Genomic DNA, 15,921 nt, shown 5'->3' with positions numbered 1-15,921 from the left:
GCACAACAGGAAGGTTTTTCTCATTAATAAACTAATAATGAAGAAACCGAAAGAAGAGTGGTAATAGTATGACAGGAATGATGAGACAGACGCTCGAATAACAGTAATTTAAATGTAGAATTACCAAGGATGATCAAAATGGAAGGATTTTCTTGTTAATAGCTTCTGATATAAGTGGGATAATAACAACTATCACAATCCTCATTTCAATTAAGGGTATGAGATCTCATAGTCTTCTTCCTAACTTGGCCATCCAATCATCCCTTTCCCTCTTCCACAGATTATCAGTATAGACATGGCAGCCTACTATTCTCCTTCAATTTGTAGCACTACCCACCAAGACTCACTACCAATTCCTCTTCTTGTCCATGCCTGAATCTAGCTTCCAACACATCGTGCTTACTTTTTGGACAATCTGTGCAATAGATGCAGCTTGATAAACACAATCAGGGAGGCAAATCAGGGTTAGTACATGAAATGACAACAGACAGCTAATATACTGCAAGTCCTCGCTGCAAAAGTTTAAAATACAGTAGTGCAAACTTGATGACAATTAATGAAAAATCTTAATTCATATCCACCAAAGTCTTAATCCCAGACACATCTGCATAAAATTTGTGCACAGCTTTAATCATCATCCTGCCTGATATAAGATCTGCTAGCTTCATCTGTAGGTTTTATTCAACTCTTTTATTACAACCTTCATTCAATCATGTCAATTTCGAGTCTCCTATATTCCCTTGTTTCTCCTTCACCTAATCTAAAACACCTCTCATTGACTTTCTCATTTATCAGCCTTACTTCTGACTAGTAAAGAATTCATGGCAGCAAAGCTTAGTCTCACAACGCCATGGATGGTATCAACCGTATGTGAAAAACTAATGAATCAAATATGTTGGCTATACAGTACCCCTCTCCCCTAAACCTCAATCAAGGTGAATAGTTTATGTGGCCTTCATCAGGAAAAATGAAAGTCCGTACAAAGAGTGGCTGCATCCATAGGAAGCTATTGACAAATTCACTCTGTTATGCGGTTGGCAGAAGTTTTTCCTTCAAGTGAGAAATCAATTTGAAGGTCTCCTCTGCCTCAACCTGCTGGCCAATGCTAGCTGTAGATGATCGATCTGGATGGTATCTAAGCAAGGCTTGTTTGTAAGCTGCACGGATCTGCCAAAGTTTAAGAAACCTTGGTTATACTTTATGATAGTACATATTCTTGCTGGCATCTATACACAGATAATTGCTGAAAATATACATATCAGAACTCATTTATTTTCTTAAGCAGGAAGAGCATTGGGGTGAGAAAGATTCAACCATGGAATTATAGAAAATGAAAGTACTTAAAGAGTGCTATTAGTGGGTGGAATATTAGACCCAGCACTGAAATCACACTCTAAAAAGATTATTTCTTGAAGCAGCCAGGTGAACATGTTCTGCTCAAGTAAACAGGTATCCTTCAATTTATATTAAAAAAGGAGTATCAAAAGGGAAACATATCCCTCACCTCATGCAATGTGGGGTGTAGTCCACCTTCAACATGGATGCCTAAGGCACGAAGTAGTGAAGCCATGTCCCCATACTTCAGCTCCAATACCTCAAGTTTCTTCCTCACCTCAACACGAAGCTGCTCTTTCAAATTTATAGTTTCTTCATCCTGAAAATGGCACCAGAAAATATAAGTAAAAACATTTAATTTAGATTCGAATATGCAATTTCATGTTTAGAGGTGCATTTGACGTGCTTCAAGGAAAACTGCTAAGGACCCAAGCCACATGTCCAGTAGCTTGCCGATGCCTGGCCACATTGTCAAGAAGTTTACAGGTTTAACCAAGATAAATCAGTCAGACAGAATTAATTCCAAAACGTATTGACCTAACTAGCAAAAAAATAGTAATATTGATCAAAGTAGTTTAGAATATAAGAAAACACAGAAGACAAACACCAAATTATGTACAAGAAACAGTACTTGGCAACCAATACAAAAACCATGCGAGAAACACTAGGTTGATGAAATTGAAATAAGCACCTTTTTTTGGGATTCACGTATTTCTTCCACACGCTGCTTCTGCCTTCTCTCCATATCCAGTAATCGCAAAATTTCTGCCTTTTTTCTCTTTCGTAACTGTTTTGCTTCTTCTGCCTACATAAATGAAAAACATGTCCAGTTGAACTGGCAGTCTTAAAACCATGAACATCAGCATAGTCTTATTTATCATATGTAGGATATGAAGTGTCATTACTACAATATGCAAAAGTATACGAAAAGACTATGGAAACTGCATTTCAAGAAGGGAAAGTTGTGGGTGGGTGTGTGTGTTATGGGGGGTGCGGGAAGTCAGTCAGAAAACAAGAGGTACATGGCACAAAAGTTTTAGTTACATCCACTTATTTTGTAGCTAAAGAAGCAGCATTATTGGCAAAAAGTATTAGAAGAGCATCATTTTGCCTATGGCTATTACCCAGGAATGTTTGGCCTTGATGAATTTATAATGAGAAAATTCATCATAATTTAAATAATAATTATTTGTGTATCTAATTCTTAGACAGTCCACATTAATGAAAACTCTACAATTATTCTCAATATGCCATTTAAATTCACAAGGCCCACTCAAGGATAAGTATTTAAACTAACTGGAATTAATATTTTTTAATTCTCTGTAATTCATTGAGACTCTAATTAAATATAAATTATTTTTTTGCCCTAAAATAACATATATCCTTATTGCATAGACTTGAGGATAAGTATTTCAACAATTAAAATTTATAATCCTAAAATTACTTCTAACCTTAATATTCTATCCCGATTTGTCTTTATTAATTTTATAAAATAGAAAATAAATTCTTTTTAATATGGAATAGTATCCTGTCTGTTGGACAAGTTTGGTTGCTTGTTAAAACTAGAGTAGTTCCTTGATGCAGCTTCCACAGATGCATTCCCCTTGCAAGTCAGGGTGTTTAGCAGGACTGCTAATTTTGATAGCAAAATAAGTAGCATCACCAGCAAATATTAATGAAATAATGCAGTGAGAGGCAACTTTTTCTTCCAATCTTTATTTCTCAGATTTTTTTGAAATGCATCAAATCATCACAAAGCCAAGGGATCAGCTCCCATGGTGTAGCTTTCCCAAGTACTCTACCATGAAGCAAGATCAGAACCTAAAAGCTCTTTGTGGAGAAAGATCAACACCTGTATTTGCAACTGTTGCCGTCTGGCTCTCCACTCTTCATCTTGTGCACGCTTGTATTCCTCAGTCTCCTTGAGTCTTTCACGATCACTAATCAAAAACTTCTGCTCTGACCCCTCTTCAGGTGTTCCATCTTCACGATGAAAAAACTCTCCACGAGCCAATTCCTTGTTATTCTTAATCACTTCATCTCTGTCGGTATTCACAAAATGGTCCTCCCAGCAATCCTCTTTCTCTTCAAAAATCGCCCTTTTGGGGTCCATTTCTGTTCCAGAAACAAGTCCCTCCTCGGAACAAGGCCCTTCAATGACAACCTTTGTGTGTCCAAGATGATCTAGTCCTTCATCCTGTACAGTGACATGTTTTTCTTGGCCAGATTTTCCTCTGTTAGTAAAACTACTGTACTCATGGTCAAATTCTGTTTCATACCCTGCTTGAGCTCTGGATGCCAATTGTGCTTCTGAAACCAAATCATTTTTGTCCTGGTGACAATCTTGGTTAACAAATTGACCAGAACCTTTCACAGTGACATCATCATGTTGGAAAAATAGACTGTCCACAGAGAAATTATGATTAACCTGATTATCCATGCCATCACAACAATTAGATTGTACTGATGTCTCTGAATATGAGCAACTTCCATTGTTGTCTGTATCAAAAATTTTACAGCTCTTACGATGTTGAGGCTTTTGAGGATTAGTACAAGGTTCAGAGGTACTTATCTGATCCTCTAAAGATTTTTTTCTCGATGCAGCTTTCTCCCATTGTTCACGAATTTTCCCCATACTGCCTTCCATTACCTCACAATCTGAGTTGTCACTTTCTGATGGACGTACTTCAGAATCAGTAAACAGATCAAAATGGTTTCTAGGATGCACTTTTCCAGAGAACTGATGAGAGAACTTTGATAACTTAAAAGGTAAATTTCTTCGTTCATAAAATATTTGACAGTCCTCATCATCTGATTCTTCAGTGAAACAATGGTTGTTCTTCTCATTAGCATAATGCTTTCTACTTGACGTGATGTCACTATCTAGATCACAACCATTTTCATCATCTATACTGATAACATTCCAGGCAAAGCCTTTTCTGTTTGTTCTTAATCTAGAAAAAACCCTACCTTTTTTATGAGAAGATTCTGGAACGTCCACGAAATCCACATTGCTACAATCACTTTGATCAATGTCAATAATCACAACTTGAGCTGATTTTCCTTTCTCCTTGTGCATGCAACAGGTTCTCCCTGGCTGGGCTCTTTGCTGAGACTGATGGTGAGACATCATTGTCCCTTCTCCTAAGATTTAGACTTGAGCTTTCAACAAGTAGAATGACTGTAGTTTACAACTGTTTCTTTCTGGGCACTGTTTCCACCAATTACTTTTCTGCCACCGCATATTTGTTCTGCTCAGACGCTTATCTGAAAAATAGCAAGTGTTTTGATTCCACTTAGTCTACAATCTTCAGCTGAACGCTAAAGGGGAACTAAAGCAGGCTATCTTAATCACATTAGAACACAAGAAAAGTAGCCCCACAATACCACCCACCAATACCCATAGCATCTTCATGCGACTAAGGTTAAAAACAATAGTTCGTCCATACGATGAAAAAAAAAAAAAAAATCACCCTACAAACCTGGTACGAAGCGTTGGAAGATGTTCGGTTTAGAACAGAAGCCACTAATATTACATGTAAACATATAGATATAATTGACCTTCAAATAAGCTACTAAATAATGAACAATGAGAAAAATGAGACTCTACAATCAATCGTAGCTCATTTGTAAGATGTAATAAAGGACTTCTACCCCCAGTAACCAAATTTGCAAGTCCTCAGAAAAGAAAGCTTGCTCTAAACAGAAGGTATCCAAGTTCACTTAGATACTTCGAGCACAACGTAAAATCAACTAACATCCAGCCTCCAAGACTTAGAGATAAATACGCTTTCAAAATTCCATCAACAGTACTACCACAATAATAATAAAGACACAATACCTTTTCTAACGCAGTTCTTGGCTCCCAACTTCGAGAACCCTAAGCACTCCAAAAAATCGAAGAATTATCCTCGTGCATAGAAGAAGAACGCGACGATTCTCACCAGAATCAGAAACAAAGGACTTCTCAACAGAACCCTCACGAATATCTAAACCAAAATGCGACAGGATTCATGAAACTCCAGTAAACTTGCTTTGGAAATTCAGAATCGGAACGCAGAGGAGACCAATCGCAATTTCCAAAAGAGAAGAAAAACCAAGACCAGCAAAACCACGCGTTCCGCGTTTCGACTGCCAAAGCCTACTTCTCGTTAAAATCTCGAACCGCGAGATATGTAAGAAGTCGACAAGAGAAGACAGAAGCGGACAGCGATCCGCAAGGAGGGAGTGCTAGGGAGCCTCGCAATCGCATGAAAAATAATATAACATATTATAATTTATTAATGTTGAGACGGAAATACCCTTAGAGCTCCTCTTTGCTCTCTTCAACCCATTTTATTCTTGAGAAAACCTGAACCGGCCCTTCCTAACCCATTTCACTTACTACCTTGCACGGCTAATCCAATACTTAGTTGAGATAGTCGTTGATCATGATCACACAGTTGAGATAACTATTTCGCATGTTTCGCACTAAATGACTTTTGAAAGAATTGAATTGTAATCAGAAATTATAAGTGAATCAGACATTTTTTATTGTTGGCAAGAAACTTTTAGAGTTAAGAGTGCCTGGTTTTGAAATCATAATCAATATTCATGAGTTCAATTAGCTGAAAGCTAAACCTAATAATAATATAGGTCTAAGATGAATCATAACATAGTAATAAATTATCATTATGTAACCTAGTTGAAACTTAGGTCTAGGTTAAATTATAACATACTTTTGGTTCACTCTTTAACCTAGTGTCACATTTATAAGTTAGATAACTAAATTCTATTGACTTAGGTTGACTCTAAATCCCTAATTTTTATTATAACAAGACTTAAATTAGTGAACTAATGTTGTAAATCAAACATTTTTTTATTTTGAAGAAGAAATGTATATTGCCTTCAAGAGACACTCACACAAAGTCTACTTGGAAGAACTGTTTCAATCAAACACGAGAGACTTCAAACAAAAGCAAGAACAAATCATATTGAAGAACCACCCACAAAGAATGGGGCATGAAGGATTGGAGATATAGAGTCCAAGTATCATAGAAATTCTTAAGAACTCTAGTCATGTAAGAGGATAACCAGCTAATTTCTAAAACTTGGGTAAAGTGTGGATTCGAGGATTAGGGCATCAAGTTTTTCTAAACCCGTGTTTTAAAATATCATACAAATGTTTTAGAAATAATAATTCCTCATATTCACATGTTTAAAGCTTATTTGAAATTTCTACTAATATGCATGATCAATCATTAGTTTGAACTTATGATTGATAAAGAAGAAATAAACAAATATTTTATCACAATGCATGATCAATCATCCTTTATAGTGAATGATCAATCATCTAGAATACTGGAAGGTAAGTGTATAAAGCATGATCGATCATCTAGAATACTGCATGACCGGTTTATAAAGCATGATCAATCATGTTTTATAGATAATGATCAATTATTAGGCCATGGGGATCCAAAAAAAATATAATCATTGGAGCTCAATGATCGATGATTGAAAAAGTATGATCGATCATTTGCTCAAAGCATATTTTTGTCTAGTTATCTAAATCGGTAAGTTTTGCTACCCAACATACTTATTGTAGACATAAGCAACTCCCAAGGCATTCAATGAGCTTGTATTATATACCTAAAGCCTTCTATAGATATTTGTGTCTCAAGTTCTTGTAAGATAAAATACTGAAACAATTACATTTCCTCTTATCATCTCTAGTTTCTACAAGCTCCACACATTTGACTATTACCCATAGGAGTTTGGTTATTTCTCTAAAGAAAAGTGTAACCTATCACAGTTTACATTTGTATTTCAACTTTCTTTATAACATGTTTTCTATAACCTCGAAATTTAGAAAGATTGACATTCTAGAGCCTAAATCTAAAAAGGTGAGTGTCCACTAGAGTTGGAATCTAATTATATAAAATCTCTTAGAAAAAAATTGGGTTCAGTATAATTGGATATTACACTTGGCTTAAAGAGAGCCAGAATCTCTTGGACAGAATACCATAGAAAAGGTTCTTTTGTTGTTCTTTGCACCAAGTAAGATTACAACTTGGACGCCTAAATCCAAGATGAACCAAGCTTTCTCTCAAACAGGCGACGGAGAAGATAGACCTGGAGCACACTAGCCCCAATAAGTGCAGCCGATTCAATAGTAGCCTTGTGAATGGCCCTTTGACTCATTCCTTCATTGACTGTAAGAGAAAAACATTTTTTACTTTGTCAGCAAAATTATTTTCAGACAATCCAAGGGGAAAGCATGAATTTAACCAAACAGAGATTTAAGTAAAGCATCAGGAATAACTACCAGATCTTAGCATACCTATTGCTTGCCTGTCAGTTTGAGCCTCCAGCCAATGCTGCTCAAACTGTATATTGTAAAGAGCTTCTTCCAACTTTGCTATTTGTTCCAACAAAGGGTTGAAATCCTCTGCAAAGAATTCAGAGATAACAGGAATTAGAGGGTCATTTCCCATAAATGACCAGTGAAATCTAATCAGAAGTCAAGATACCCACCATCTTTTGCATGCTGATCAGAGTACTGAAAGTGGCCAACATGTATATCAAAGTCAATTGTCTCATGGTAAGGAGATTTATTGGTAAAACAGAACTGATGAAGACCTTTCTTGTTAACCACAAATTCAAGCTTCTCACTGGTTTTGTCACGAGAATCATGAATTTGCTCACCTGATGGACCTTTCACCTGAGAATTACACATTTGACTATCAAAGGAATAACCACAACAAACAGCACAAAGATAATACTCATGAAAGAAGTGTGAAATTCTCAGCATATGAACAGATAAAATAGTCAATTCTTAGAAATTGCAAAACAGCAACAGCACTCTTAATACTCTTATTAAAAATTAAAGGTCAGATGGCTTCCACCAAATACAGATGACAAAGGAATATGAACCTACATTTTTTATAAAAAAAAAGTTGATATGAGCCTTTTTCTTTTCGAAATGCAATATGAGCCTTAAAAAAAAAAAGGTAACTTTCAAAGCAGTCAATCTATGGCTTTGCACAAGAAGAAAGAGATACTCTGTGGAAATCAGGCACATGGCAGAAGTATGATCATATGATAAAAGAGGATATATAATTATTAAAAATAAAGAGATCATGATTCAGTGAGCCCAATTGCAAAATAATAAATAGATAAGTAAAAAGTCACACAGAGTATCCTTCCACAACACATGCAAGAAGCTCAGTATAATTAATGTACCAAGAAGTAAACCAAGTAACACAAGCTAGCCATGTTTGAAACCCAGTCTGGTCCAGCAGGTCAAACCAGCTTGACTGTGATCCCAAGACCATTCTTTCCCACTACTGATCTAGAGAGACTGCAAGATTGACATCCTAATCAATCATCAGCACTGCCTACCGAACATCCAGGACGAATATCTCCCAGAGAGAATAAGGGTCAGCCTCCTGCCTAAAAAACAACTAATGGCTTATTTCCTCCTTCACTGCTTCCACTTTGAATGCCTTCCTTGCAGCTCTACACTCTCAATCCATTCCTTCATCATACTCTGTGGCCTCTTCTCAAGCTTGCTGGCAACAAGCAATGAAGGAAGAGCTTGATAAGCTCCATCAAAAGAAGAAGAATTGAATCCTCCTGAAAAAGATGCTATTGGCTGCCGTTGGGTGTATACTATTAAGACTAACACAGATGGGACTGTTAACAGATACAAGGGTCCCCTTGTTGAAAAGGGACGACCAGACCAGATCAAACACAGCCGCACTATCTGGCTTTTGAATTTTTGGATGACCCAGTCCAACCAGGTGGGTCACATTGAATGCTTTTCAAGCATCAGCAAAACATGCAGCCGGGAGAACTAAAACTAGTGAGCAACCATCCCTCAAAAGGTGTAAAGAACCATTGAACCACAATCGACACTATATTGCTACCTTGAAGTTGATTGATTTTGTATATTTTATATAGTGTTATAGTATTTACATCACAGTATAGACCCTTTTTTATTAACTTTTTCAATTTAAGCATCTCATATTTATTTAAAAGTTATTATTTACTTTAGTGAATATTGTTCATTCTTGCAAGTAAAAATATATAAATTTGGTACTTCAAGAACATAACTTAAATATCCTAGAAGATAAAATAAATGAAGCGTGTATGTAATTATATTTAAATATTTTATAACTATTACATTATCATCATGTAATCATCAAAGTTTGAAAAATTAAAAATAAAGTATTTGATATCTATGAAGTGGGAAAAAAATCCCACATTGAGAAATCCTAAGAGAAGTGAATGAATTATAAGGTTAAACAATAGAGCTCATAAGTAGCTAGTCATTTTGAACTTCACATAGTATCAAAGTAGGTACAGTGTGTGGGCCAAGGCCTAGTATGCGATCCCCAGGTTATTTGTGTATTATAGGCTCCATGAGGTGAGAGCCAAGTTGTTTGTGTAATATGGACATGTCACAAACCCGTTATGTGTAAGCCTGGACGTGAGGGAAGAACGAAGTGGAAAAAAGTCCTACATTAAGAAATCTTAAGAGAAGTGAATGAATTATAAGAATGAACAATAGGCCTCCTAAGTGGCTAGTCATTTTAGGATGAGCCTTGCACCAAACTTCACAGTATTACAATCAACATCATTGTATTTAACTTTAGGGAGTATACACACATATGTGTGTTTTATTTACATATATGTACACATGACTGGTTGAACTAGTTGAACCATTGCGCTAACCAATTGAACCACATCCAATGGCTCGAGTAGGTCAAGTTTTAAAACATTACACCGTTGAAGCAAAAAAAGAAAAGGAAACATTAAGAGTTGAAATAATAAAATTGAAGACAGATGGTTCAAACAGAAGAAGTAAACAAAGCAATGAACAACATGTTGCAGACTCACGTCAAAGAATTGAAAAACTAGGATCAAGCTTAGAATTTGAATGTAACTATCTAAGAACAGGACTACAGATTGTTCTCCATTCAAGTGGTTCATGATCACAACCTCAAGTTTCTCTAAATCTTACTCATCTTCCAATGTTTGGTGCCAAAATAAGACAATAGCAGACGGTCTTTGCTTTATGTGAATTCAATGAAGCTTGTGTCACTAGCTAAGCAAAATACGAAGTGAAAGCCGTCATTCTAAGGAATCATATCCGAGTGGAGAATACCAGAATTTGAAACTAAAAAATACTGGGCTTTGCAGACTACTTGCTAAGCTGAATGGTGATGACCACATGATGGTGCCACTTGCAGACTTACAAGTTGGTAACCCCTTAACTGAGAAGCATATTTACCTTATTATAGAGAACATGCAGGTGAGAAGAGAACAACAGAGCACCACGATATTGAAGATTGGCTCAAAAATACCAACTGATAGGAGACCACCCCAAAGAGCACTCTTGTTTACAAAATAAGGAGGAAGGAAGCTCAAGTTAGAAAGGATTGGCTGACATGATGGTGCCACCTGCAGACTTACAAGTTGGTAACGCCTTAACTGAGAAGCATATTTACCTTATTATAGAGAACATGCAGGTGAGAAGAGAACAATGCAGAGCACCATGATGTTGAAGATTGGCTCAAAAATACCAACTGATAGGAGACCACCCCAAAGAGCACTCTTGTTTACAAAATAAGGAGGAAGGAAGCTCAAGTTAGAAAGGATTGGCTTTCCGATGTTCTAAATATGTTTCAACTTCCAATGTCATTTAAGATCTAAAACAGAAAATCTGTAGTTGTGACAACTTGTCATTTAACTAAAAGCTTCAATATGACAGCAACTTGCTATTTTAGTCAAAAGTTTCCACAAGAAAGTCTAGCGCAAGTAGTGCGAGTGCAAGAGAAAGGTAGAAAGAGCACAGTTTTTTTTCTTAAACACAATGAAAGAGAGATGATTAAATCTAGCTTAAGGATAACATAAAATAAGGCACAAGGCACTGCTCCATCTAAGTAATAACTTTTAACCATCCTGTTGACTTCATGCTTACCAGAGTTTCACAGCCAAATATAACCAATTATGAACACCCGTTAACTAATCCATGGACCTCCTAAAGACCCTGGTAATCCTCATTCTTAGAAACCCTAATACCAATGGCACCTCATAAGTCATGCCTGCTTAACATTGTATCAGAAGTTCAGTGGGTTAACGCAGGCTATAAGCGGCATAGGTAAATAAAGCTTCCATTTCAAAAGCATGATCACTGAAGTGACTTCTACTCAACTTACCAAAACTAACCCACCATCCATATCTTCATAAAATGTGATGACCACAAATTAGCTAATCCATCAACTTTGTAATAGCCAAAATAACCTCAAAAGTCCTGGCCTAGGACTCTGGTGGGGACACCAGTATGCCCATCGGGTTCCAGTGGACCCACCAATTATGGTTGAGATTATTTATTTTTATAATCTCTTATTTTTTTTTTATTTTTTAGTTTATTTTCCTGATTTTACTGGATTTATCAGATATTAATCTTATTTTTTTTGAGTTTTAATTTCAATTTTAGTTATTAATAGGTCGTAATTGCACGTTGGATGCAGATTTGAAGATGAATTTATTAAAATCTCTTTGTTTCCCTTCTCTTCCTTCTCTCCTTTTCGGCTCCCCTTCTTCTCTATTCTTCTTCTTCTCCTCGCCAATTTCTTCTTTCTTCCTCTCTTTCTCAAGTCTTCTTCTTCTTCCCCTTCTCAATTCTCCTTCTTCTCATTCCCAATTCTTCTTTCTTCTTCTCTGTTTCTCTGTACAAAGCCAATTAATCAGCAATCCGATGCCTCAATTTAAATATGCGTACTTGTCCCACATCACACTCTGGTGCCTTATAACTTATATTGAGTACCCAACTTTTTATCTCTTGATTATAAGTTTCAGTTTTGGAACTGACATCTACAATAACTGAACTGGGACCAGAATAAAAATGTCTCATGCCCCCTGTTTCCACCTAAATTATGCATGAAGCAGTATGTAACAGGCGACAAACTCTTCAAATACAAAGTTAGTGGTATACTTCTTTTCCTTTGACTGTTGATTACACATGGCACCGGATGCTTGACCCCAGACCAAACAGTAGAAACCAACCAAATATACAACCCCCCACCCATCCTCACAAATAAAAAAAAAATTAAATAAAAATTCCCACAAGTTGTCACTGAAACAAATGCCCTGATGCTACTATATGAAGAAAAAATTGTGCTAGAAGTTTCTAGTTGACATAGAAAATCATGAATTTTTCCCAATCATGAGAAATAGTGATGACAAACACCACTGTTACTCATTGGACCACAAAATGACCACCTATTACACCCTTAGTGTTAGAAGTCAGGGGTATTTTAGTAATTTCATGTGTGGGTAGTTCTGTAATATTATAGTCAAAGTGGCCCAGATTAGTAGTTTAAAGTTGCTGTGGTTTAACTAGTAAATTCTGGATGCTTTAAAGTTTTTACACTCATTGATGTATAACTCCTCTTATGAGGAGCATTTTTGTCAAGTTGTAAAATCACTTAAGTAAGATTAATAAAGAGAATGGGGGCCGACTTTCCCCATTGAATAATAGGCTCCACCTCGCAGACCTATTTGCTCCTTTCTTCTTCTTTTTTCTTCTGTATTTTCTTCAATCTCTCTTCCAACTATCTAACAATTATGTTTTGACCCACTGTTAAAAACTGCACAGCTACTAAAGTAAGAATCATTTAAAAAAAAACAATAACTAAAATGAGGATAACTTCATCTTTGCTAAAAAAAAAATAAAGCTAATAAATAAAAAATAAAGAAGTAACTCCATCTACTTATTTCCATACCAGATGACTCAAAACCATAAAGAATCATATTTGCACCTACGTTCAGGGAATCATAATTTCCTACAAGTTTGACAGTAGTGGTTTATAGGATATCTCATTTTAAAATTAGAAAAAAACATTCAAAAATTTCATTTACCTAAAAATACTTATTCCAATACACATATTCAAAATTTTATGCAAGAAGCTCTTCAATTCATATACATGATGATATGCTGCTCAACTGAAACCACCATGCAAAGACTAACATGAGATGCATGAACAAAAATAAAGCAATGCCATGCAAAAATCAAACCATGCACCAACGTATTCCATGATTTCTTCCAATTAAATTGAACAAAAGTGAAACTCAATAACAACACAATATATATATATATATGTGTGTGTGTGTGTGTGTGTTTGTTTGTGTGTGTGTGTGTGTGTGTGTGTGTGTAGAGAGAGAGAGAGAGTGTCTATTTTGAATTGTCTATTGGGAATGAGAAACCATACCACAAGGTCTATGCCTTCATCACCATTATGCCATGGTGTGTCAGTTTTTATTACAACAAAAGACACATGAACTGTATCCCCTTCATATGGAACTGAATGAGAGAAACATTCCTCCCTGTCAATAACAAATCTAATCCCAAAAGCCAATTGTAAACTTGACAAAAGGCCTATGATTACAATGATAACAAATTTTGGTGTGAAGAACTCCATCTGCACATTTGAGTCGAGATGAAATCAGTCTCGGCCTATCAAACAAAATCATAACACTGACTAGACACACGAGAGTGCCAAAATAACATCCACACCAAAAAAATATACAGAAAGTCAAGTACAGAATTTGACAACACAAAAGTGACAGTTGCAAGATATACAAGCAGAACTTTTGCATGTAGTAAAGGAAACAAGAACAATTTCATGGTTATTATTGATAAGTACTCAGTTAAAGACATTCACTTGAATCGGTCTTGCCAACTGTAGTTCATTGGCTTCAAAATGGGGCCTTCCCTCCATATGTCTTTTTCCTTTTAGTCTTACTTGACATTCTACAGTAGTTGCAGAGTTTACCCAACTTAAAGTCATCTCCATATATTAAAGAGGAGAAACATAATTCGCTATGGTTGGGAGCAGTCAAACTCAGAATATACGATATGCATGAAATACTATTAGGCAATACAATATGCACACCTTTAATGTGTAAGAAATTAATAACCAATTGAAGAACGCTCTTTTCTTCTTTAATGTTTCAAAATTTTATGTGCCCAATCAAACAACATTGCAACCATCTTAGGCAGCCAAAACCAGCTGAGAACTGTCCTCCACATCCAGAAATCAACAGTAATACCATAATCTAAACAGACAATAAGGCACTTATCACACAATCCTGCTTCTCAAACTAGGTTTTGGATCTTAAGGACACGGTTGTATGATCCAATAGAACAGATCCTGTAGAACCCTCTACATTACACCTCATTCAAATGATTTCATCGTCAAGAATAGCCCAAAATATACAAAAAACGGAGAGAAATAGAAAAAATCATTATGAAGAAAAAATAAAAAGTGAAAGTTAAAGATATTGATTTTAAGTAATAAAGATAAACAGCATGAATCACAAAGAAAAAAAAAAGCGATTTCCATAAGTTTTAATCAGAGTGGTGCATATACGAAGGGTTACTACAAGTAATAATAGCTTCAATTTTTCCCGTATCAACGACTGCAACTCGCAAAGTTCATTTGCTACATAGTTTTGGCAAACCCACTTTCGAAAGAGACCAACTGCAAAACTTACTTCCGAATCACCATCCTATTCTTCCCAATTTGAGAGATTATTAGAAGGAAAGAGTATAAGACAAAAAAAATACCGACCCACAAAATATTTTCCAACCACCAAACCTATCGACATGACACAGACTTAAAACAGAGATAGGGCAGATTGGAGTGAGGAGAAACGGAGAGAGTAACAGTGATTGCAGAAAGAATTGTAAAAGCAAACGGAAGTGATTAGGATTACCTGCGTCGAGGACGAAGAGGATGACTTTAGGAGGCAAACAAATGAGTCCTCTGGAAGAAGGGACCGGTGACCGGAGGTGTGCTCTTTAGCAGCAACGAATCCGTAGACTTTGAAATCCGGGCAAGGTTATTGATCGCATTCTCAAATAGTAAAACTTGGGCACTTTTAGCAAGGTTGGGTGGGTAAAAAAAACTCATATAAACATGGAAAAGAGGTGGGTTTTCTCACATCTACCTTGAACGTGAGTTGTGCAGGAAAAGCGTAGATGGATGCTTTTAAAGTTCATAAAGTGGGAATGAATTTTTAAAAACTTAAAACTAAGTTAGGCCGACCAAACGGAAACGGCTACTCCATATGATTTCTACCATTACAAAGGGAGTGAATTGAATCAAGAGGTAGAACATTGTAATTAACAACTCATCCAAAACTTCATTTTTTTTGTTAATCACGGTTTTATTACCCGAAGCGCAGCTTCTTTGTTCACGTTTGCTTCAAGAAAATTTTGAGATTTATCACCCAAGTGTAAACCATCGAATTACATTAAAAAATATTTTATTTTTTTAAAGAGTGATTAAGATGTAAAATATGGGAAAGCGTCGAGAGAAATCAGACAATAGAGTGAACGATTTTGCTCTTGAGCATAGCGATGCGACTCACTTGAGTTCAACCCGGATTTTCAGAGAAAGAGAATACAGGGCAGTAAACAAACAAAAGAAAACTATATATGTCTTCAGCAAGAACAAAAAGCCATCAGCAATGTGGGCTTTTAATATATGTGAAAAGAGTTCAGAAAATACAGATCTTACTTTCTTCAAAATGGAG

General features: G+C 36.0%; 2 protein-coding genes across 2 annotated transcripts; both read right to left on the bottom strand.

Annotated features, from left to right (window-relative positions):
- Nucleotides 1-174: 174 nt before the first annotated feature.
- On the bottom strand, nt 175-5,461 carry LOC137941303 (stress response protein NST1-like). Its single transcript, XM_068786656.1, has 5 exons — nt 5,177-5,461; nt 3,188-4,602; nt 2,027-2,140; nt 1,505-1,654; nt 175-1,167 (listed from the first exon to the last, which is right to left on the bottom strand). The coding sequence occupies exons 2-5, from the start codon at nt 4,466-4,468 to the stop codon at nt 1,027-1,029; spliced, it is 1,686 nt and encodes a 561-aa protein (XP_068642757.1). The 5' UTR covers nt 4,469-4,602; nt 5,177-5,461; the 3' UTR covers nt 175-1,026.
- Nucleotides 5,462-7,289: 1,828 nt separating this feature from the next.
- On the bottom strand, nt 7,290-15,354 carry LOC137941250 (transmembrane emp24 domain-containing protein p24beta2-like). The gene is made up of 5 exons (XM_068786578.1): nt 15,100-15,354; nt 13,593-13,802; nt 7,849-8,035; nt 7,655-7,762; nt 7,290-7,526 (listed from the first exon to the last, which is right to left on the bottom strand). Exons 2-5 carry the CDS (start codon nt 13,800-13,802, stop codon nt 7,393-7,395), a joined length of 639 nt encoding a protein of 212 aa, XP_068642679.1. The 5' UTR covers nt 15,100-15,354; the 3' UTR covers nt 7,290-7,392.
- Nucleotides 15,355-15,921: the final 567 nt, after the last annotated feature.

Source organism: Aristolochia californica, unplaced genomic scaffold, assembly GCF_029961685.1.
Source record: "Aristolochia californica isolate CCGP_79_NKW_82.1479 unplaced genomic scaffold, dmAriCali1.0.hap1 SCAF_10, whole genome shotgun sequence".
Taxonomy (NCBI): domain Eukaryota; kingdom Viridiplantae; phylum Streptophyta; class Magnoliopsida; order Piperales; family Aristolochiaceae; genus Aristolochia; species Aristolochia californica.
This window is presented reverse-complemented; position numbering and strand designations above follow the sequence as displayed.